The sequence below is a fragment of the Perognathus longimembris genome, chromosome 3 (genome assembly GCF_023159225.1).
Source record: "Perognathus longimembris pacificus isolate PPM17 chromosome 3, ASM2315922v1, whole genome shotgun sequence".
In the NCBI taxonomy this organism is placed as follows: Eukaryota; Metazoa; Chordata; class Mammalia; order Rodentia; family Heteromyidae; genus Perognathus; species Perognathus longimembris.
Genome location: NC_063163.1, coordinates 8,362,395 through 8,385,868, shown reverse-complemented (window position 1 = coordinate 8,385,868; position 23,474 = coordinate 8,362,395). Strand labels below are relative to the sequence as shown.

General features: G+C 37.5%; 1 protein-coding gene across 13 annotated transcripts in view; it reads right to left on the bottom strand.

The window, feature by feature from the left end:
• Dock9 (dedicator of cytokinesis 9) overlaps nt 1-23,474 on the bottom strand; it is a 260,684-nt gene that overhangs the window by 103,608 nt on the left and 133,602 nt on the right. For all 13 annotated transcript variants that reach the window (XR_007210305.1, XM_048341148.1, XM_048341158.1 and 10 more), the window contains exons 6-15: nt 22,025-22,120; nt 21,228-21,362; nt 17,596-17,770; nt 15,977-16,044; nt 7,119-7,193; nt 5,757-5,897; nt 5,100-5,300; nt 4,552-4,674; nt 2,182-2,264; nt 1,544-1,666 (exon numbers count right to left, since the gene is read on the bottom strand). Coding sequence is in view for 12 of the 13 variants with exons in the window: in XM_048341148.1 (XP_048197105.1) it covers nt 1,544-1,666; nt 2,182-2,264; nt 4,552-4,674; nt 5,100-5,300; nt 5,757-5,897; nt 7,119-7,193; nt 15,977-16,044; nt 17,596-17,770; nt 21,228-21,362; nt 22,025-22,120 (1,220 nt within the window). In the remaining variant the exon portion in view is untranslated. The remainder of the gene's footprint in view (nt 1-1,543; nt 1,667-2,181; nt 2,265-4,551; nt 4,675-5,099; nt 5,301-5,756; nt 5,898-7,118; nt 7,194-15,976; nt 16,045-17,595; nt 17,771-21,227; nt 21,363-22,024; nt 22,121-23,474) is intronic.

Genomic DNA, 23,474 nt, shown 5'->3' with positions numbered 1-23,474 from the left:
ATGAAAAAAATAACAGAAACAAGTTTTAAAAAATTCAACATCATACGTTATTTAATCCAAGAGACCCAAAATTCACTTCTGTACATAGCAGTATAATAACAATAATGTAAAAACTAAGTTTTCAAAATCAGGTATGTCTTTTGCGCGTATTTTCTATAGTCCTCCCCCACCCCTTAAAAAAAAAAACTTTGGCTATACTAGGGAACCCACTGAACTCGGATGTAGTCTACCAAGCAAGGTAGATGCTCTACCATGTAAGCCATGTTCCCAGCCCGTTTGCTTTAGTTATTCGGATGCAACTGGGCCAGCCTGTGCTGTGATCCTCCTATGTATGTCCACTTAAGGCCACACACATGCCCACTACCACACAGCTTATGAGACACGGAACCCTGCTAACTTTTTTAAGCGGATCATCTCACAAATCAGAAACCTAGGAATTGTTTATTTTTGATGACTTCCAATCGGGAAACAGACTTAGTAATTGTGCCCACTTCCTAATCCTTCTTTCAGGAGCTTTTTTTTTTTTTTAATTGTTATCTTTAGGTAGTTGTACAAACGAGTTGCCATTCACTAAAGCAGTTTATGAATACAGTGCATCTTGAAAGGTCAATGTACTCTCAACATTCTTACCCATCCCTCCCAACCACCCTTTCCCTCATTTTTCTCAATTTTTAAGCTATGCGTTATTTTTTTTGCCACTTAACAAAGCAATTTGTATATACAATGCATGTTAATCTATATCATCACTTCACCATCTTCACCTCTCTTAGATCTACCCCTTCCCTTATATTTCTCAATTCTATGGAATATACAACGAATTCTTGCCTGCATTCGCCGCCCCCCTTTTTAGCCCAGATGCCCCTTGATGGATGAATGGATCAAGAAACTGTGTGTGTGTGTGTGTGCGCGCGCGCGTGCGCACACTTAAATTCTACTCATCTGTAAGAAAGAATGATACTGTAACATTCACAACAAATGGACTTAGAAAAATTATATTAAGCAAAGTAATCCAGACCAGAAAAACAAAGGTTGCATGGCTTCCCTCACATATAGTAGCTAGAATGTGCCTATAAATCTTTAATTAAACACGCTGGGTAGTAAGCACAAAGTTACAAATGAATTAAGTGAAGTGTAACAGACTCAGTGAAGAACACAAATAGTATAATTCTTTACAAAGACTAAGTCAAAGCCCCACAAAGTAAGTACCCGGAAATGGGTACTTGCCAAAGGGGAGAGTAGGGCCAAGGAGAGACAATTGCAGAAGTTTTTATGTGACCTTTCTCATTTTTCAACAGGGTTCCTCTATCATCTCCTTTCCTAAGATATTTCTACCCTAACTCCTCATAGCTCCACACAAAATGGCCAGCTGCTTCTGATGGGGAAACTTTTCATCTTTCCTAGGACTTCAGGAAATGCACCATGCCCACTTCCCTTCCCTACATGACACCTGAGTTAATATATATTACAACTAACCCCTTGCCCCTCAATTTCCATCTTACAATTTCTATTTTTGGCATACGAAAACAAATAAGACAAAACTCACTTCCGAAAGTCTGCAAGTAACTTGAGCATGTCATCATTTGATAGCTTATTGCTGTCTTGCCTGTAGAGGGCAGAAAATCTGGCATTTTTGTCCAGGTTTCCAGCTGCATCCTTAAATAATGTCCTGGAAAAGCAAATCAACATTTCTAAACTGTGTTTCCAAAATAAATTCATCCTTTAACTCTGGTTTCTATGTATAGAGTAATTATTATTCCACTGGCTGTAGCCAACAGAAATCTCATTATCTAAAAGTGCAGAAAATATTACTGAGGATGAATACAACTAATTCAATTTTACACAGAAAACAGTTCCAGCCAAAGGCTTGTACTTAGGAAACAGCATATGCATTCAAATATGAAAGAAGTACAGTCCACAGCTACAGGCCACTGCAGGCCTCTGGCTGCTCCCCACTCCCAGCTGGAGGCCAATGGCTGGCTGGGGGCTGGACTCTCTGCAACAAACCTCTTGCCCATCCTACCAAGGACAGACCTCTCAGAGTCTGCTAAATAAATTTTCAGATTGGGGCATGCTTATTCTCACTTTTATATATTCAGATCCTTTCTGTCTGGGTAACAAATAGAACAGGGCTATCTATCTATCTATCTATCTATCTATTTGTCTATAAAAGTATCCGCTTACCTTGCTGCCCAAGCAAATGGCATTCTGTACTGTCCTAGCCTTTGGCATGCCTGCTTGGCATTCTTCAGCACCTTCTGAGCAACCTTGAGGATATCAGAATAAAGCCATGAGCTGCTACATCCTACTGGCAAGAATGTTAGATAATAACCATCACCATGTCTTCATTAAACAAGCCCTGACCACAGAATCAGATGCATGGAAAAGCACACCTTACAGAAGGGAATATGGCTATATATTCACACTTGGGGCAGCCTTCTTTATTTAATGTATCCTCTGATAACGATTCTCAAAAAACATAGAATGAGTATTGTTTCTAAAATGCTTGTCTTTTTTGTTGGTATTTGCTGGCAACAAACATGGCATTCACAGACGTTCATATTTCTTTTTGACTAAGGGCTATGTTAATGGTAAGTCTATCAAGTTATTAGTAAGTGATTTTTATTTGGTATTCACATTATTGAACATATTACATTACCAGAGTTTAAATAAAAATTTAAGTGAGATAACCCATGAAAACACTAAGCTTTCACAGCTTTTAAAAGAATCCAGCTTGTGAAAAGCACTACAATTTGGGAGGTATTTATATTAAGACATTATTATTACTAATTTAAATCAGGCTAAATTGTTTGACTTTTGCTATCTTATTGCTACTTTCCCTTCTTAATGATGAATTTTGTTGCAGGTTGACTGATTAATGCTATCATATAAACTGAGGTATATTTGCTTTGGGGCAAATATATGTATGAGCAGTAGGCCTATTATTTATCAACTAGAACTCTATTACTAAAGCAGCTGATATTAAAATTTCCCAATTTTGTTTGTATTATAATAATGTAGTTATCAATGCAATTTGATTGATTTAGTGTACTGAGTTATATTCTTTCTTTTTTTTTTTTTGGCAATAGTAGAGTTTGAACTTAGAAGTTCATTCTTGCTAGGTAGGCACTGAACCACTGAACAATAAATACTTCCAGCTCTTTTTTGTGCTCGCTGTTTTTGAGATAGTTTTGTTTCCTCAACCAAGCACTTAACCTTGACCAATATCCACCTATTTTAGGCTTCTTGCCATATCTTGAATAATAGGCACATGCCAAGCTTTTTCCATTCAGATGGAGTCGTGAGAATTTTTGTGCCTAGGCTAGCTTTGAATTGTAATCTTCACCTTCTCAACTTCTCACATACTTAAGATTACAGATGTGCGCCACAAACATACAGATATGAGTTGCAGACTTTTACATTACGTGAGTAATATGAACTTGAGCTGTCAAATCTTAATTCCAGTATGCAGCAAGCAAAAGTGACCATACTTATGGATATTGGCCTGAGAAGTATGCTACAAACACACAGACACAGAAAAAAATCTGACCTGAGATTTTCACTGATTAATAATCCAAACAAAAAAGAACTTCTTATCCAAGGTTTCAGACTTGCATGAATATACCCCTATATATTTCTAGAACCCAAAAGACACATCAACAAGTAGCATAAACTATGACTCTAAGATAACACTTTGTAAAAATTGTTATTGTAAAAGTAATGTACAGAGGGGTTAGTTACATAAGTCAAATGAAGAGTACATTTCTTGTTTTTAACAGTGTCACCCCTTCCCTCTCTCTCTCTCCCAGTTTTTCCTTCCCATCATCACTGACAAGTTGTATAGTTCATTTTCAACAGTCTAGTATCACTGCTGCATTTTTCACCCCTTGTCCCACCAATTCTGTGCTTCCCCTTGCCCTCTCAAAGAAAGATAAACAAACAAATGAGACAAAAGGAAAAGAAAACAAAAACAACAACAAAGGAAAAAAATCTCATTTCTGGAGATCATTTCGCTAAATATTATTTCATGTGATCAGACGCACATAACTATTATGCTTTTGTGTTCTCCTAAGAATATCCTCATGTCCCCATGTATTTTTTTTTTACCATCCAGTATGTTTACTTATAAGTTTATAGGCACATTTTAGTTACCACAAACAAGGGAAACCATGCAACCTATGTTTCTACAGAAAGTTTATTATCAAGCCAGAAATTCCTTTGTAAGCTATTTCATGATGTTAGAATAGACAAGTAAAATAAAGTATTTATTTACATGTCAGATTACTTTTCATTACAAACTGGAATATAGGGGTTGCGATATAGGAGCGCATATTTACCACATCCAACACCCTAGGTTCAATTCTCAACACACACACACACACACACACACACACACACACACACACAGAGCAAAAGAACTGGACACAAAGTTAAATGGAAGGTAAATATATGATACTCTATAGAGTATAAATATGGTTTACCTTTGATTAATCATTGACACAAATGCTTTTTTTACAGGTAGCTTCTTATCATAAAACAAAAAGCCATTCATACCTTAGAAGAGTCTGAACTTTTCATATATGGCTCAGCACAATGTGTCATGCTCCCTTGGAGGACTTTTTCAATTCTGGCCACAAGAAATATGTCTGGATGAGGACAAGTGACTGAAAATATTCCCTAGGAAATAAACCATTTATTTTCTTCAGTTAGTAGAATTCATAGCTGATTAATAAATTCCCTGACCATCAACACAGCAAAGAACAGTCAGTGAACCAGTATACTGCCCAGAAAACACTGGTGCCAAACAGTGGCTGGATCAACAGTTCATCTGCTAAGACAGTCTACTTGGTAGGAGGGGTAACTAGGAGAAAATTTAGAAGAGATGAGAAATCAAAACCACTTACCTGTCAGTTTGCTTTTTACTGACTTAGTTACGTAGACTGTACTTACATGTTCTTAATTACATAGACTACCCACGTAACTAACAGTCTAAATCACCACACTTGTGCACTTACAAGGTCCCATTTGGGCATTGTGATGTATTTATACCGTATGTGCAAGGTAAGGCTTAGCAGCATGAATGCTGAGTCCCTGCTCCCTACCTGCTTGGGGTACTGCATGGCCACTAAATGAAGGACATCCTGGAGGGCAGAGGGGCTCTGGCCGCCATTCACCAGAGCTGGAGACGTGGGAGCCAGCATCTGCCGCACTGAGAAATGATTCAGGTCCACATGGAAATCAGCAGAAATCTTTCGGTTGTATTTTATGTCGAACAAGGACAGAGTAACAAAGAAAGGCTCTACCTGAACAAAACAAACAAATCCAGATCAGCACTTCAAACGGTTGGGGAGAAAAAAAAGGATGATATCAAAGAAACAGTAAGACTTATTTATGATTATTGTCATAAGTTACTACTAGAAATAGTGTTGTCCTTTGTAACACAGAGAAATAGGTAATAAAACATTAAAAAAATCATTTTACCATCATGTGCTTCGCTACTTAATGTATCCTCCACAGAAAAGAGACAGCCACTCTCCCTCAAGACTCTATCTCTTGGGACACTGAACATAAGCTTACCATCTTATCCCAGAGCACAAATATCCTGGCCCCACAATCCTATATACATATCCTAAATACTGAACCTCTCTGATACTATGAACTAGGATTTCACATCCAGGATTCACTAGAATGTGAAATCTATCACACCTAGAATACTTAAAACATTGAGTAAACCTTTATTTTTTAAAAAGGAAAATTACATTTGTAGTGGGTCCTTCTTCATTTTCAGCAATACAACATTGCAAGTTGAAAGATAAATCATTGCACTTGACAAGAATCCTCTTTCCAAATTTCTCTTCAAATGGTTTCACTTCTGGCTCAGCTGATGAGAAGTCAAGTTTCTTTCAAAGGAAATTAAACATAAAAATATATAAAAAATGCTCACAGTTAAAAACTGCCTAAAATTTTTCACTGTTAAGCAGTAGTGTTCCTGTTTACAATAAGTACACAGACTAAAACACTATACGTACTTATAATGATGATCAAGTAAATGATGATATAGCTATTCAATGGATGATTATATACAGGGCTTAATATTATGGTAGCATAAGTGTCCATTAACATAAATGTTAGAATATACATATATACACATCTGTGTTTACAATACACAGTGAAATACTAATCAACCGTTAAAAAAGAAATTTTGACAATGTGGATGAAGCTTGAAAACACACAAAAGTAAAAGAAATACAACACAAAAGGACAAATACTGCATGAGTCTACATTCATGACATTCCTAAAAGACCAGTTTCATAGAGACCAAAGTTGGAAAGAGGTTAACAGTTTGGGGAGAAGGAGGAATGGAGGAGTATTAGTTGATAAATTTCAGTTTGAGAAGATAAAAAAGTCTTGGAAATGGATAAGGGTAATGATTGTACAATGAGGATTCATTTAATGCCACTGACCCACATACTTAAAAGATGGTTAAAATGGCAAATGCATTATATACTTCCTTATAAACACACACACACACACACACACACACACACACACACACACAACCAGCACGTACACATGGATGGGAAGGTTTGTGAAAAAAACACAGGGACCTACTTATCACTAAAGTTACATGGGGAAAAAAGTTCTACAAAAACAGATCACTAATGCAGAGGGAGAGCATTTGGGATGTAGCACTGCAGAGCCTTTGTTCCCTCAGGCGGCTGTGAGGGACTTGTCCTGGGTATCCTTCACGTTTGGACTTCGCTGGGATACAGATGTGACCCCATGCCCTGTGTAGTTTGTAACTGAGTCTGAGCCTGGCTATTCAGAAACTATCACTGGGTGTCTCCAGTGAAGCCTGATCTTTTTAAATTAGATGATATTGGATGTGAGAATGTCTTTGTTAAATGTCTCAATATTCAGCTAGCTACTGAAGGCCAAATATTCACAATAGTTATGCTATGGTAATGAGAATATAGGTTATTTTTAGTATTCTTCTTTTACTCAAATTTAGTAAAGTGTTACACAGTTTAACAATCTAAGAACAAACAAGCATCACACATCAATTTTTTTCTCCTCCCAACCCACTAGACTTAACTTTTAAATGTTAAAATAGTTCTTACCTGGGCATCTGGGTCCAAGCAAAAAAGTTTAACTCTGCTTTCACTTTTCAATTTGATTTCAGCTTCTCTGGTACTCTGATAATAAAATAAATAAAGTTAAGCTTGACAAAAATCCTTTTTATTTATTTTTTTGTTGGTCGTGAGGCTTGAACTCAGGCCTGAGTGCTGTCCCTGAGTTCTTTTTGCTTAAAGCTAGTGCTCTATCACTGTGAGCCACAGCTTCACTTAACAGTTTTTCTAGTGGCTGATTGTAGATAAGATTGTAAGAGACTTTCTGCCCAGGCTGGCTTTGAACCTCAGATCTTGAAATCTCAGCCTCCTGAGTAGCTAGGATTACAGGCGTGAGCCATCTGTGTCTAGCAACAAAATCCTTTTGTGTTTTAGAAGTAACTAAGTATGTTTTGAAAGCTGCCCCATCCTGAAGACAGCCTATTAGACAACCATGCCTCATCTGTGAGGCAGCTGTATGCTAATAAACAGGTATATACTATGCAACATATATTTATACAGGCTGGTGGGGTCATATGTGTGTGATCCCTGCTCTGCCCTTATAAATCTAACAACCACCTGTAGAGTAAACAACTGAACAACTGGGAACAAAGAACAATGACAGATCATTCAATAAACATTCATTGAGCACTTCCTATGGGCTACGAACTGGAAATAAGCACAAATGAATAAAACTCCTGTTGCCAAGGAGCACTAATTGGGGAGACAAATAAATAGGTAACAAGAATGACAAAAGAAAGTATGAGTAAATGGAAGCTCACAAACTACTTCCCAAAGGAAGGCCATCCTGAAGGACAAGTTCCCTGGACCAGGAAAAGAAGCAAATTCTAGGAAAAAGCACCGTATGTGCTTAAAAGGACAAGTCACACACAAGCAAAGATCATGTCACTCATTACAACTAGATGATTGGGCATGTGGGAAAAAATAAAAAGAAACAAGTCTGGGGCTTGTATGTGGAGAACTAGGATTTCATTCAGAAACCTAATGAAGGAAATAATGACTTCTGCATTTTAGCAGGGTCACTTTTGTAGTGCTGAAGCCATGTATTTGACAGAGTAACACTAGGATTTAGATAGATCCTATGGAAGTGTGTGTGTGTGTGTGTGTGTGTGTGTGTGTGTGTGTGTGTCTTTACTACAGCTTCCTAGTCTCACAGAAAGACTCATAACAAATCTCACATTTCTATCATAGATAGCCTACTAAATGGTGATGCCGTTAACTGACAGATAATTTAGAACAAAAGGCAAGTTTGTGGTAAAGGTAAAAACACAGTGGAATGTACGCACATCTGGGTAATGTACGCACATCTGGGATTTCCAACTAGAAATATCTGGTAGATGGCTACAGGCTTAAGACTTGAGTACAGAAAGAGAGGAAGGATGGAGCTACAGACAGAGAGAACATCATCATGCAGGCAGGAATGAAAGTCCTGGGGTGAATGAGATTCCCTGGGGAGAAAGTAGAAATTTGTCTCAGGATGCAACACCAGGGGTTCCAACACAGATAGGAAGAGATGCAGACATATAATGATAGAGTTGGTGGTGATATGGGATTTAGTGGGGAAAAAAAGGTTTCTAAAATATTCACAAGCCACAGGTCATCTCTAACCTTATCACCATTATGGCTGCTCTCTCAAAATCCGTGTCCTATATTGTTGGTGGTCAGAACACTCTAGTTACTTTCAATCTCCCACAATTTAGTTTATGGGGCCAGATGTCCCCTCTCATATGCTACTTTCCCTCAGCGCCTGATAATGGGACATCGATAGCTATAGTAGAGAAGGTACATTAGTGCCCATTGTAAATGAACACAACCTAAGACTGGGATGCAGCTCAATGGTAGAGCATTTGCCCAGTATTTGTGAGGTTCTGGTTTTAATCCCTAGTACCATCAAAATAAATAAAATTTCACACAAACTTTAAAGGCAAGGCAGGTACTACTATTATCCCTACTCAGCGGAATAAAAGACACTAAGTCATGGGTTTGTTTGTTTTTACTACTCTGTTTTAAATTCTCTGTCCAAGTCTCATAATACTTAGCTGGCTGCTAACTCAAACTATCTTAACTCCAGAGCCCAGACTATTAACCACTATGAGAAAAAAGTAAAAACTAGAAGGAAAAAATGAAAAGGCAGGTTACAGAAATGTATGAAAATGTCACTAGTAAGCAGAAAATATAAATTAAAGCAAAGTAAATAATCATTTTTCACCTTGGCAACAATCCAGAGAAACAGTAATAAAATGCTGTAATCTTTTGGGAAAGTAGCTAGGCAATATTTAAGGTACTAAAAACAAAATGGCCTTTGACCTAGAAATCCTACTTTGGGGAAGTTCTAATGAAATAAGAGTCCAAGTATTTAACACCATGATGTTTCCTGTATAATCTGAATATGTTGAAAATAGAAAACAATGCAAATGTTCATTAATAGAAGATGGCTGAATAAACTGTGCAGGACACACAGCTGAAATATTACAGAGCTGATTCATATGATTACAAACTTCCTATGAAAATGAGTTGACTAGAGCTTCTACAGATCTAGAAAGGCACACATGTCCTATGAAATATATTTCACAGACAGAACAAGTTGCAAAATAATTCAAATAAAATGAAAAATTTTCCAGAAATAACCAAAACCCCTACACATGTATACGTTGCTCAGTTTGGAAAAAAGAGGAACCATAGTTAACAACACTATTATCAAGAATGTGAGAATGATGAGAAAAAGAAAAGATAAGTTTTTCTTTAAAGCAGTGGCAGCTTTTCTTATTATATGCTTGCTATAGTAAAAGTAATTTTTAAAAAGTAATTAAATTTTAAGTAATTAAAAATTACTTCTGAAAGGAATTTTACTTTTCAATACAAATTTTAATAAAAACCGTAAAATAAATACCTGTAACATGCATCCTCATAATTTAAGAGCCCATAAAACAGAGCTGTAAAAAAAAAATTATTGCAATGACTATGGAGTTGAACACTTTTTAAAGTGATAAAAACCATCCCTGGTCTTGAGATAGTCCATAGTCAGTCCATATTGTACATGTAGGAAGAAGTATATGAAATTGTGTTTTCCCTGAACACATTGTTGCTACCATGCTTCCATGGCCCATTTTCTATTTTGAGTTCTGTGGAGAAGAGAGGCGAATGTGAGGAAAATGGCTCAGAGAACAGACCATGGAAGAGCCATTCTTTGTAGAAAATTTTACTTGCTTATGCGTGTAAGAGAATGCTGAAACAAAGACTATCTGTCTGTCCCATCCAGTAAACTCTAAGTTCAGTAATGACACACATTAATCATGTTTTCTTTGTCTTAAGAAACAATTATGGTCCAAGAGTTTCCCGATTCGGTCTGAAGTTTATAAGCAGATAAGATAAAGTCAAAGACCATATGACTAACTGCTTTTTGAGGGTGCATTATCAGAAGATTATCATGTTGGCTACTGGGTCATTTAAATAGAATGAATTGGAACAGAGAGACTTAGAAATATATTATGAGGCCAGAACATATACTTTTACATTCAGTAGATGCATTTCTTCTGCTTGTGAGAAACATGCCTACCAGGACCATCAATCACTATTAGATCTCATGCCACAATACTAAAATGTAGAACGGTAGGATGAGAAGTCTAGAAATGGAGGCTGGGAATATGGCCTAGTGGCAGAGTGCTTGTCTTGTATACATGAAGCCCTGGGTTCGATTCCTCAGCACCACATATATAGAAAAGGCCAGAAGTGGTGCTGTGGCTCAAATGGTAGTGCTAGCCTTGAACAAAAAGAAGCCAGGGACAGTGTTCAGGCTGTCAAGAGTTCAAGCCCCAGGACTGGCAACAACAACAACAACAAAAAAAGAAGTCTAGAAATGGGATGTTAGATGGCCCTCTAAACAGGATCTATAGCCAGTTCATTTTGCATTATGATGCAATAATATTGTTTTCGGAATTGAGATTATGGGAAGAAAGTATTCATTACAGACCTGAATTTTTATATCAGCAAGGGTATCTGTGAAACATTTGGCTTCTGAAAAGTTGTAATGAGCTTAACCTTCTGACTTTCATGCAACCTCAATGAAACTGTTAAGTTTAAAACATGACACTTTGTACTGTATTCAACTGTAAAAGATTTACCTAGTAGGATAAGTTCATTAAAAAATTTCTACAGAAAGAGGATGGAAGCAATATTAGATTAACATGAAACTATCTGTTTCAGAACCACATAATGAGACTAAATTAAGAATGAGCTGGTGTTCTGAGAGTATAAAAAAAGAGCTCAAAAATGGAGGAAGTACAAAGATTTTCTTCATACTATCTTTATTCAAATATATATATATATATACTAATGTGACAAATTAAATGAAACCAGAGAAAGAAATTATCAAGTGACTAGCAATAGCATTTATAACCTGATCATATCACTCTCTGATTTCCTAGAAGAAACCAAACAACCGGCCTGTAGGCTATGTGTATATAATATAAACATTTATAAAATAAAAGCTATATATTTTGTTAATAGTCACACACACACACACACACACAATTATTTGGTTCCACCCTAGACAACAGTATAAAAAGAACTGTTTTATAGTAGATACAGCATGTCCTCTGATAGGAAATTAACAAAGATGTTCAGTACTAGAGGTAAAAGCATAAGCTCCAAGAAAGAATATACAAAATATCTTGAAAACCTAAGTCCATTTCACTCACACCAAGAGCAGAAGGCCCCTCCCTATTATTCCAGGTTGATACATCAGTTATTTTTGCATTAAAAACAATTTCCTGTTGGTCAAATCCTGTTTGGCAATGTCTCAGTCACAGTGGAAAACAAAAGCTGGGACAACAGGATGAATGAGAGCTGCTGATGAGAAAGGAGCCTGCTATTAAATTATACCTTCAGCCATCTCTGGCCTTGTCCCATTTTTCTAGGAATTGCTTTGCAATCTTAATTGTGGCCCATTCTCCCACCAGGTTCTCTCCTGCACTTTCCTTCCCTGGTACTTATATCTTTACCTCTTCATCCCCTGGCTGAAGTTGCCCTTAGTACAGAGCTGAGGGCCTCCCCTTCTATTCCATCTCATCTCATACACACTCTAATCTCTGATTCTCTATCCATGGAATCCATTCCTCCTAGAAACAAATTCACTAGATGGGGTTAATGAACAGACACAAGCATGGGCCTCCAGTTGGTACCTGGGCTTCTCAAAGTGCACACCACTAATCAAGCCATTAAAAGGAACATTAAAAGGATGGTAGGGCGCCATATGGCTCATGTCTTTAATCCTAGCTACTCAAGAGGCTGAGATCTGAAGATCACGGTTCAAAGTCAGCACAGGCAGGAAAGTCTGTGCACCCCCAATTAACCACCAAAAAGGCAGAAGTGTTGTCGCTCAAGTGGTAGAGCACTAGCATTGAGGAAAAAAGCTCAGGGACAGCACTTAGATCCTGAGTTCAGGTCCTGGGACTGATACTCTCTCTCTCTCTCTCTATCTCTCTCTCCCCCCCCCACCCCCCTCACACACACATACACACACACACACACACACACACACACACACAAGTACAGATAAACACCCACTTTCAACAATTCTGAAGACAGCATGCTTGGTGAATGACAATATCTCTTAATTTTCTTCATTCTTTCCCTCTGAAAAATTACCAATTGCTATTCCCTATATTCTTTTTTTTTTTTTTTTTGCCAGTCCTGGGGCTTGAATTCAGGGCCTGAGAACTGTCCCTGACTTCATTTTGCTCAGGGCTAGCACTCTGCCACTTGAGCTACAGCACCACTTCCAGCCTTTTCTGTTTATGTGGTGCTGAGGAATCGAACCCAGGGCTTCATGTATGTGATGCAAACACTCTACCACTAGGCCATATTCCCAGCCCTATTTCCTATATTCTTAAATAAAAGTACTTATAGAATATCTGAGAGCTGGGGAAAAAAGGCAAGTAGAACACACTGAAGACCTTTACTCTGAGTCATTTGTCAGGCTTTGACATTAACTCAATATAAGAAATAAGTTCCACATCATAATGCAATATGCACACAATTCACATATGCACAAAGACATATACACACAGATATGTGAAATAATATGTATCATTATTAAGATAATTAAAAACAGTGTGGGTATCTGGGGTCACTATTTCACTGTCTTATAATAACATTACCAACAACATTATTCAATTCCAGTCAATTTTTTAAAATGTGGGTCATATAGTAATAACTAAAGAGAGCTGACACAGAATACAAAGAGTAGGATTCCATGCATAGGAAGGTACAGAATAGTTAAAACCAGTCTACTGTGATGGAGGTAAAAATTACATATGGGTAGAATTTGATGGGATGATTTAAGTGCTCTCTATGTGACTTGGGGGATGGTTACATTAGTGTACAAATGTGAACTACATCAAACTCTACAATTAATGTTTGAGTATTTGTGTAAATTAAACCCCAGTGAAGGATAAGAATGAAAACAAGAAGAAAATAAGAAATAGGGGGTTTGGATCAATTAAATTGATTTCACACATAAAACGGCTCTAAGGTAATTTGATTGTAAACACATTTATAAATAGTTCTGAATATGTTAAATTAAAAAATAAAAGCATTAGTTTTTGTATATATGTACATATATAAATATATAACTCTCTCAAGGTCTTAGGATCAAGCAATAATGAATGAATTATGTTGTCAGGTGGAAAGAAAAGACAACTCCTACAATGTCTAATAGAGAAACAAACAGATTTCTAATTATAGTATGCTCCAATAACATGAGATTTCTCTTAGGAATCCATTTTATTCATCTAGTAAGTGAAGACAGTTACCTTCCAAATTCTGGATGGTATCATGTTACTGCTTCAACCAAATAAATCTGCATTGCGTTCAAACATTTTGCTTTGAGAAATTCTGAACCCCCAAACAGCCAGAAACAAAACAGCAAAGGTCAGTGGAAAATATAATACACCAAAGTTCCTAACAGACAGGATTGGGAGGCGGCTGAGGGTAGTATGCCTGCCTAGCTTAGGCAAGGACGAGTTAGATCCCCAACACCACAAAAAAATTATAAAAAACCCTAACATAAAAATACAGACACATAAGCCAAAACGTTTCCCAGACTAGGAGGAGATTATAATGGTGACTCTAAAGTTAGCTTTAATAGGCAGGTGCTAAAAAGATTTTGTGGAAACCGTCAAATCCTGAAGAAAAACAATACTGCAAGGTTCTAACCAGGGAATTTGACAACAGCCATGTTGTCTTGAAATAAAGGTCAGTGCTGCATGTTAGTCTATTTATAATCCTATATAGATAAACTACGTTTCTATTATAGTGTTTAAAATGTGAGCACTGAGGGTCACCATTTCACTGTTATGTTAAAAAAAAAAAGCAAACAGAAAGGCAGTAACAGTAGAACAGAATAGGCTAGCGAAGACAAAGACAGTTCTCTCATTGAAAAAGGAATCATTCATCAATGCACACAGGAGACAAATACAAGAATATTCATTGTAGTATTGTTCATAGAAAAATTGAAAATAATAGAACAGCTAAAATAAAAAAGATAGATGAGATCTATAAACTAGGATGATCTCAAAAACAAGGCTGAATAAAAACAACTGTAGAATAAGATGTACAGCACATTAACATTTATGTAACATTTTTTAAGCACACATACCATTACGGTAAGTATATTTGTAAAGACACAAAAATAAAATGGAAGTCAAACTTGTAGTGATTATTTCTGGTTCAGGTTGTGGGGATAAATCTGATGAATGGGGGACTGGGAATATGGCCTAGTGGCAAGAGTGCTTGCCTCGTATACATTAAGCCCTGGGTTCAATTCCCCAGCACCACATACATAGAATATGGCCAGAAGTGGCGCTGTGGCTCAAGTGGTAGAGTGCTAGCTTTGAGCAAAAAGAAGCCAGGGACAGTGCTCAGGCCCTGAGTTCAAGCCCCAGGACTGGCAAAAAGAAGGAAAAAAAAAAAAGATGATGGATGGGAATACAGACATTCTTTAAAGAATGTCAACTGTACCTGATACTTCTTGGAAAAACGCAGATGCTAAAAAAGCAATAAAGAAATACTTGTGAGCACTGTGGTAACAACGTGGTTCTCTGGTTTTCCTGGATGCTTTTCAGTAACTTTTGAGTTTCTCAAAAATCATAAAACACAGCTGGTGCTGATGGCTCATGCCTATAATCCTAGCTACTCAGGAGGCTGAGATCTGAGGATTGTGATAAGAAGCCAGTCCGGGCAGGAAAATCCAGGAGACTCTTATTTCCAATAAACTACTCAAAAAAAGCCAGAAGTGTCACTGTGGCTCAAGTGGTAGAAAGAACACTAGCCTTCAGCAAAAAGCTCAGGGACAGAGCCCAGGCCCAGAGTTCAAGCCCCAGGATTTTTTTTTGGGCGGGCAGGGGGGTAGAGGGAGACGGGACATAATACACAAGGTTAGCTTGGGTTTTGTTAATTTAGAGTGACCCAGGAACAAGTTCTATAACCTAGGTGACCCCTCTTCAGTCTAGTGGCAAGATCTCCATGTCCACTCTCATTGAAATTGTGGCTATGGATGTGAAATAAGTGATAGTTACCCTTGGAAACATAGTGCCTATGTATTTTAGTTATTTAATACTAAGTATCAACTGCTGAGACACCGCATTAAATATTACTGTAATACAAAAATACTGTGTAGAGTGCCCTCTGGAAAACAGACTGAAGTCTCAGTAATATATTTCATTTCACCTCATATTCAGGTCAGAAAAAGATAACCGTAGTCTCAATACAACTGATTTAGAGATTCCATTTTGGACAAACCCAAGCCACAAGAAACATTTCAATAGTATTTAATGAAGAGTAGATGTTACCTTGGCAAGTTCAGGCAGGTAGCTATCTAAACCGGAACCAGAACCTTCCAATCTGCCTTGTTCATCATCTAAAATGGCAAAAAGAGTTTGAGTTAAGTGTAATTGTATTGTATTTAATGCATGAGGAAGACAGCTATTTCTTTTAGTGCCCTGTGAGCCAGTGTTTTCAACTCTGGATGCATCTTAGAAACATCTGAGGACTTTGAAAATATAATGATGCCCAGACCCCAGTAATAAGAGTCAAAAACATTGAATAGTTGGTATAGCATGTTGTTGGGTTAATTAGAACTAATGAGTACCAGAGATCATGGTCACACCCAATCAGAATCCTTAGCAGAACCAAGAGTCTTTTTCTAAAAAAATAAAAAAGCCAGGTGCTGATGGCTCATGCCTGTAATCCATAATCCTAGCTACTCAGGAGGCTGAGATCTGAGGATTGAGAATCAAAGCCAACCCAGGCGGGAATGTGTTAGACTCTTCAATTAACCACCAGAAAACTGGAAATGGTACTGTGGCTCAAGTGGTAGAGCACTAGTCTTCAGCTAAAGAGCTCGAGGACTGCACCCAGGCCCAGAGTTCAAGTCCTATGACTAACCAAATAAAACAAAACAAAACAATGTCCTATCTCTTCTAGGGGAATGCCAGGCTTGAAAATCAGCTAAGGCAGTGGTAGGGAAACTTTTTTTGGAAAAAGGCCATTTAAAAAAAAATTAGAACAGAATTTACAAACCACATAAATTTATCAGGCCTCAGGCAGCTGACAAGAAGCATACATATCTGTCCGGTCATGTTCCAAATGATTTCAGGAGTCTTATATGGCTTGACAGGACCCCATAAGCCCCAAAGGGCTGGAAATACAACATGAGTTCTTAAGAACACAGCCAGACTCTATATCAATTTAATTTAAGGCTCCTGCCCATCTTAACTTTGTCTTGAAAATGCCAAGGGACATTATTAATAGTGAGGATAATAACTAGTAACTAAGTGTAGATTCTATACCAGGGACCTGAGCTACATTTAAAATTTTTCTTTTCCTACCCAATCAGTATCTTTTGGGGGCCTGGTTCTAGAGCTTGAACTCAGGGCTAGTACTCTGTCCCCAAGCTTTTATGATCAAAGTTAGTGCTCTACCATTTGAGTCACAGCTCTACTTCCAGCTTTTTGGTGACTAATTGGAGATAAGAGTCTCATGGACTTTTCTGCCCAGGCTGGCTTCAAACCACAATCCCCAGATCTCAGCCTTTTAAATAACTAGGATTATAGACATGAGCCACCAGTGCCAAGCAACAATCATTTTTATTCCCACTTTAGGGGTGAGCAAATGAGGCTCAGAAAACATTAGAAGTTTTATCTAAGGTCATTCAGTTGACAAGTGGTATTGTTGGGACCCAAATCCAGATCTTCTTGTGTTTCCACAGCTGTGGTTCTTTTCATTATATGATGTCCATAGCAAGAAAGTTAAGGTAGTAAACTCTAATGTGTCAAAATCTTTACTGATGGGCTATCTGCCCTGCCTCTCACGGACCTGTGCAGTATTTCTCCTTACTACACACACAGGAAGAGGGGAAGGCTGGCAAAAATAAAGATACCCTTGCCTGGAGAAAGCTAGACCTACCTACCTTCATGAGAGTCTCCATTCCTCTTTTCTTGCATTGCAGCTTCAAAGTTGAGCTGGAGAATCTTGTTTAGAATTGTGATCCATTCCTCCATTTCCACTTCACTGTCTGCTGCTAAAAGGTAACTACTTTTGTCCTGCATTTTGAGCTCAAAAGCAAAACGCCTGACTTTGTTGTTCTGGAATGGGAAAAGGGTAAAGAGACATTGGAAACTGCCACACATTAGCTTTCTTTATTTGCTAATACACACCTCTCCCCTCCTATGAGCCACCTTCCTTACTTTATTTTCTTTATAGCTTTAGTTTCCCATCTGACTTATTACCTCTTGTGCCTATTTATTTTAGTTATTGATGTTCCTAGAAATGGGTTGGAAGCCTTCATATGGGCAGAAATTTCTCTTTTTTTTCTTTTCATTTCCACATACTTAATCTTTAGAACAGCGTGTGATTTTTGTATGAATGGAATTTCTTGCATAAACTTCATATTCTTTTCTTTTTCTGAAGAAATATGAAGCTTTGTGTATGTCATATTTCCCTCATAAAAGTTATCTACTATTATGTACCAATATATTTTACTTTCTTATCTGAACTTGCTGAGAGATAAACAAGCTCCTATCAACCAAAGACTTCTTAAATCACCATGTTTGATGCTCAGTTTACAAAGCAGAAGTGAATAAAAATTATTGTATTCTTTTAAGGCTTTGCATACTAATCATTAACTAAAAAACAGCTACTACCAGCTACATCTACAAAAAAAAAATTCAATGAAGAAACTTTCATTGAAGTCAGAATGTTAGATTTTGAAATGTACCAAAGAGACTAGATGAGAGCTCTCAGGGCAGCTGTCCATAGAAACATATGCACACGATGTCAGAGACATTTAACAAATGCTCTTGTAAGACAAAAATAAAAACTTCTTAAAAATGAAGTTAGCAAATGCATTTAGTTTCGCTTTAAACTTTAAAGTCAGTGCCAGAAAATTCAGCTTATAAGTAGCTGTAAAGTCTCTCAAAAGTACAAAGGCAACCCCTACTTGGGAAACCCACACAGCAAGTTAATTCAAAAACAATAACAACTCTCTCTCATACTCCAATTTTGCACTGACAATGAATACAATTGGATATAACCAGTTATCCACACTTAGCTTTCAGCTAAAGTTGGCCCATGAGCTAGGAAACATCCACGTACTGATTAGCTATCAAATGAAAATAATTTCCAGTGACCATGAAATGGTGCTGCACTTGATCTGGAGCTCAGACATACTTTCATATACTGAACCATTGGAGGGGAGAGGTCGTACACAATGGTTTCATTAGATCCTAATAAAAAAATTCTAAGATGTAACTAAAATTCTGTATTCTTGTTATTTTGAAGAGCAAGATGACTTTGTAACCCTGATAAAATTGAGCTGGTCACATCGTTTCAGCTACAGCTGTGAAAACAGGTGCCTCTTCTGAAAAGGACAACTTGGTTACAGTTTGTCAAAGCCCCCAGTGTTCCCTACTATTTTACAGCTATGCCTCCTCCGGGCTGGACACCTGCAGACATCTGATTTTGATCCTAACTTACATTCTGGCCAGGATGAAGTTACAGGATCTGGACTTACTTTCCAGCCATAATTACTGGAGAAACAGATTTAGGAAAAAAAACTATTCTCAGGAAACAGGCAAACTGGTAGTGCTGGCCTGTGATCTGTGGTCAAAGAGAAATAAATGCAGTAAGTCCACATCATTTCAGCTTTTTGCCAGCTGTACTGAGGCACAGGTATGGAAATTCAAACAGGATCTTTCCTGTTTTGATGAGGTTAATACATTAACTGGAACTGAGGAAGACCAAGGGGGCCAGAATGTACAGGCGAAAAATCTCTGAAATGAAATAAAGATAAAGGAAGGCCCCACCCCCTTTTTAAAGTCACCAATGCATACAGATAACATTCTATTTTTTAAAAAATCAAGATTAAGACATGACAACCTAAATTTCAGAATTTAGGGTGAATTTGGTGAGTGAGGTAGGGGTAACTCCAAGGGGTGAGCACATTCCTTTGATGGAAATGCAATCTAATATTAATGGAATAGGTACAAGAACAGGCACACCTGTGATCAGACCAGGGCACCTTGTCTCTAACTTCATTCATGCTTGCCTCACTAAACAATATCCTTAAAGAATGAAGACTGAGACCACGTCATCACCCACCACTATAGAAGACTTTTAGAGTGAGTACTTTGATACGGGTGACCACATCCATTGTGAGGACTTATCAGGGAGACTGTTCATTAGTCACATAGCCCTCTTGTCTGAGGACTCCTAAAAGACATGCCTGATCTTCATTCTGTGATTGCTTGGGCAGCTTCTGACTAACTGGACTGTGTGTATCTGTATGTACTGTGAATTATGAAAAAGAACACATCTCCCTGTTTAGCAAGTGGACAGTCCAGTGGCCTTACTCATAGCTGGCATTTAACCCTTTCAAACAATGCTTTTTTTTTTTTTTTCCTATTCCACTTTATTTTAGTCTCATCCCATCCCCTTGCTCATCTTCTGCTTTCACACCCTCTTAACATGTACACTCCCTTGTGTTTTACATCTCCTTCTAAGCTACTGCATGAAATCTTCCTGGGGATGAGTGAATGGATAGATGGATGGACAGACAGGAAGCTGGCAAATGACTTTAGGAGACAATTCAAGAAATGCATGGAAAGATGCATAACTAGTAACAGATCTCTAGGAAAGGGAGAGGGAAGAGTGAAGAGGGAGTCACGAAGAACTTCCATTTTATCATTATTGTCCAGTTTTTATAGTAATAACACATCCTTGTATTGTGTAAAATGAAAGATAAAAGCTTCCTTCGTGAAACCCTATCTCAACCAATAACAAGTTAGAAGTGGTGGTGGTATACATCTATCAACATATTTCTGAAGGAAGCATAAATTGAAGGACTGTGGCCCAGGCCTGCCTGGATACAAATGTAAGATTCTATTGGGAAAATGATAGAAAAAAGTGCTGGGAGGTATGGTTCAAGTGGTAGAACACCTGTTTAGTAAGTGCAAGGGCCTGAATTCAAACCTTAGTATTGAACCCAGGGCTAGCACTCTAGCTCAGTTTTTTTCAGTCCACAGCTGGTTCTCTACTACTTGAGTCACACCCACAGTCCAATACATTTTATGGTTCATTGCAGATAGTTTCACAGACTTTTCTGCCTGGAATAGCTTTGGACTTCAATCCTCAGATCTCAGCCTCCTGAGAAGCTAAGATTATAGGTGTGAGCCACCAGTATCCAGCTAAAAACATTTTGTTTTTGAAACACAGTCTCACTATGTAGACTAAGCTATCCTCAAACTCATGGTCCTCCTGCCTCAGCCTCCCAAATGCAGGAATTATAGATATGCATAACCATGCCCAGCTCTACAGTAGGCTTTAAACACAGAAATCAAATACCAGAATGCTCATGTTCATTACAATGTAGCTGCCATTTTGTAAAATGCTGGCAAACAAAACTTCATTTACTATACAGTTAGAGATATTGCTATGAATACTGTCACTTTATTTACATATTACATAAATCTATTTATATATTATAGAGAGACAAGACAATGCAGGCAAGAAAACTTGATTATAATCAACTCTTTTCATACTTGCCTGGACCACACCCATGCAGGAATCCAGAAATATTGATCCTTTTGGTTCCTTAGAGATCTTTTCATCTTTGTAAAAATTCAAATTATAGGATCCATCGCCAAGTTGAATCAGATGGAAAAATCGCCTCTTAAATGACTAAGAAAATGTACAAAGTTATTCTTTCAGTTATTCTGCAACTATACACATCTGTAAAAACAAAACAAATCTGAACCTAGTCGATGTTCCAGGTAACTGAGCTTGCTGAAGCTCCCCTTCGTATCTAGTGGCTCACTGCAATTCCATTCTGAGAAAGTGGATCACACCATCCATGGATCATTTTTCTCGCCACGGTATTTGAAATTTTACAGAGCTACCCAAAAGCAGCACAAGGTGTTCCACATTATGATGTGGCATAGAAGGATGCAAATGGTTCCTCAAATCCCCAGGGTTTCTTGCAAACATAGAATAGGAATATTCTCTGCCTCATGGTGCTGAATGATTTTCCAGCATTTAGAGTATAACTGTCAGCCTGTCCTCTAACTTAATTTTTATTTCTCTGATCATCCTACTACCCTTTCACTGTTCTTTTCTCTTTATTATCCATCATGATGTTCTCTTCTAAAACAGCTCCCTGTTTTACTTACCTGTTTCTCTTTGTAGTCCTGTACTAACAATGGTTTTGTCACTAAGGAACCTGGGTGAATAATGTTCCCTTTGTGGGAAGGAAGAGCATGCCTGGTCATCATGAACATCACTCTCAAGACATAGAGCAAAAGAGTTTTCATGAGGGAGGGAAGGTGAGTGACAAGCCTCCTTACCCTCATGGTCACGCTGATTGCACTGTTCATGTTCCCTTTGTACAGCCATCCATGCTTGGTGATTCCACCCTTCTGAGAACCCAAGGAGGCAGCATCCTAGGTGAGAAGGAAAATAGCCTCATAATCAATCTCCCACTATTACCTATGTTATTTTCTGTGAGTTTGGTCAATGAGAAAAGCATTCCATTTGTGTCAAACTGGTCAATTATCACTTTATTGGGGCAAATGTTGACTAGTATCTTCAAGTCATAGTAAAGTCCACTTAGCATTAAAGATAAGCATATATTTATGAAAACACTACTCCACAAAGGCAAAGCTAGCTCCAGTCCAAAATTATATTTTAAGTGTTTAATGAGCCACAGAAAGTACATACCATACTTGACCACTCAGTCGTAAGGTCTTGCTTATTTTATTAAAAATGTTTTCAAATTATACTCCCTTTTGTTGGATGACCAAAGTGAATTCTTGGAAAACTTCCCAGAAACTTAGTTCAGGGAAAGGTAGAATGAAAGAAAAAAAAAAAGGAAATTAGAGGCAATACAGAAAGGAGAGATAAAATGATAGAAAAAGGAAAAGTAAAGTAAGGTGACAATGCTAACAGAAACAGAAGGAAAAAAGAATGAGGACAAGAAAAGCAATAGCTACAGAATAAAGTGAACTGATTCCTCAAGCTTAGACTATCCAGATGCAGTGAGAGCTGGAGAAGTGGACATTAGGTGCTGGGTGTTATTAAAAACCGTTAAGCATACATTTGTATGAACCATAAACAGAGAGGAATACATAGACATAGCCTGGCAAATCTTTATCACTAAATAAAGAATTGTAAAAATGCTCATCCTAATATGTTTAGACAACTGCAAAAATGTCCATCCTAAGTTTTGTTTTGTAATACCTTAGTATCAATATTGATAGGTTTGTTGTTGTTATTACTGGAACAAAAATACTTTCTTTGTCAATGTCTTTATAGACTGGTGGGTGTTTTTATGTATATAATTTCGACTGCTCTTCTTTTCCCTATTATCAAGTTATAAAACTAAGTCTTTAATGCCTGTTCATTTTGAATGGACACATTTGCTTTTCTCAATTATTTTAAGGTGGTTTCTAAAACAATTTGTTACATGGGTTATTATTAAAGTTTACAAGTGGTAGTGTAGTGGCTCATTTGACAACTAAATAAGAAGGAAAAAAACGTAAACTCACAGTGAGGCAGCCATTATTCAGTAGGAGAAGGAGAACTGCTAAGCTGTGTAGCAATGCCTTTTTATTAGGTTTCCCTTGCTGAGTGAACAAACTCATCTTAATGCACTATTAATTTCTTCTATATCCTTGTCTGACCATAATCTTTTCTCTCCATGAGTAAGGAAATGAACATATTATAGTCAGATTTCACAAAAAGCAATCATTCAAGAATCAGCCATTTAAATCTATTGGCTGACAATTTAAGACGTCT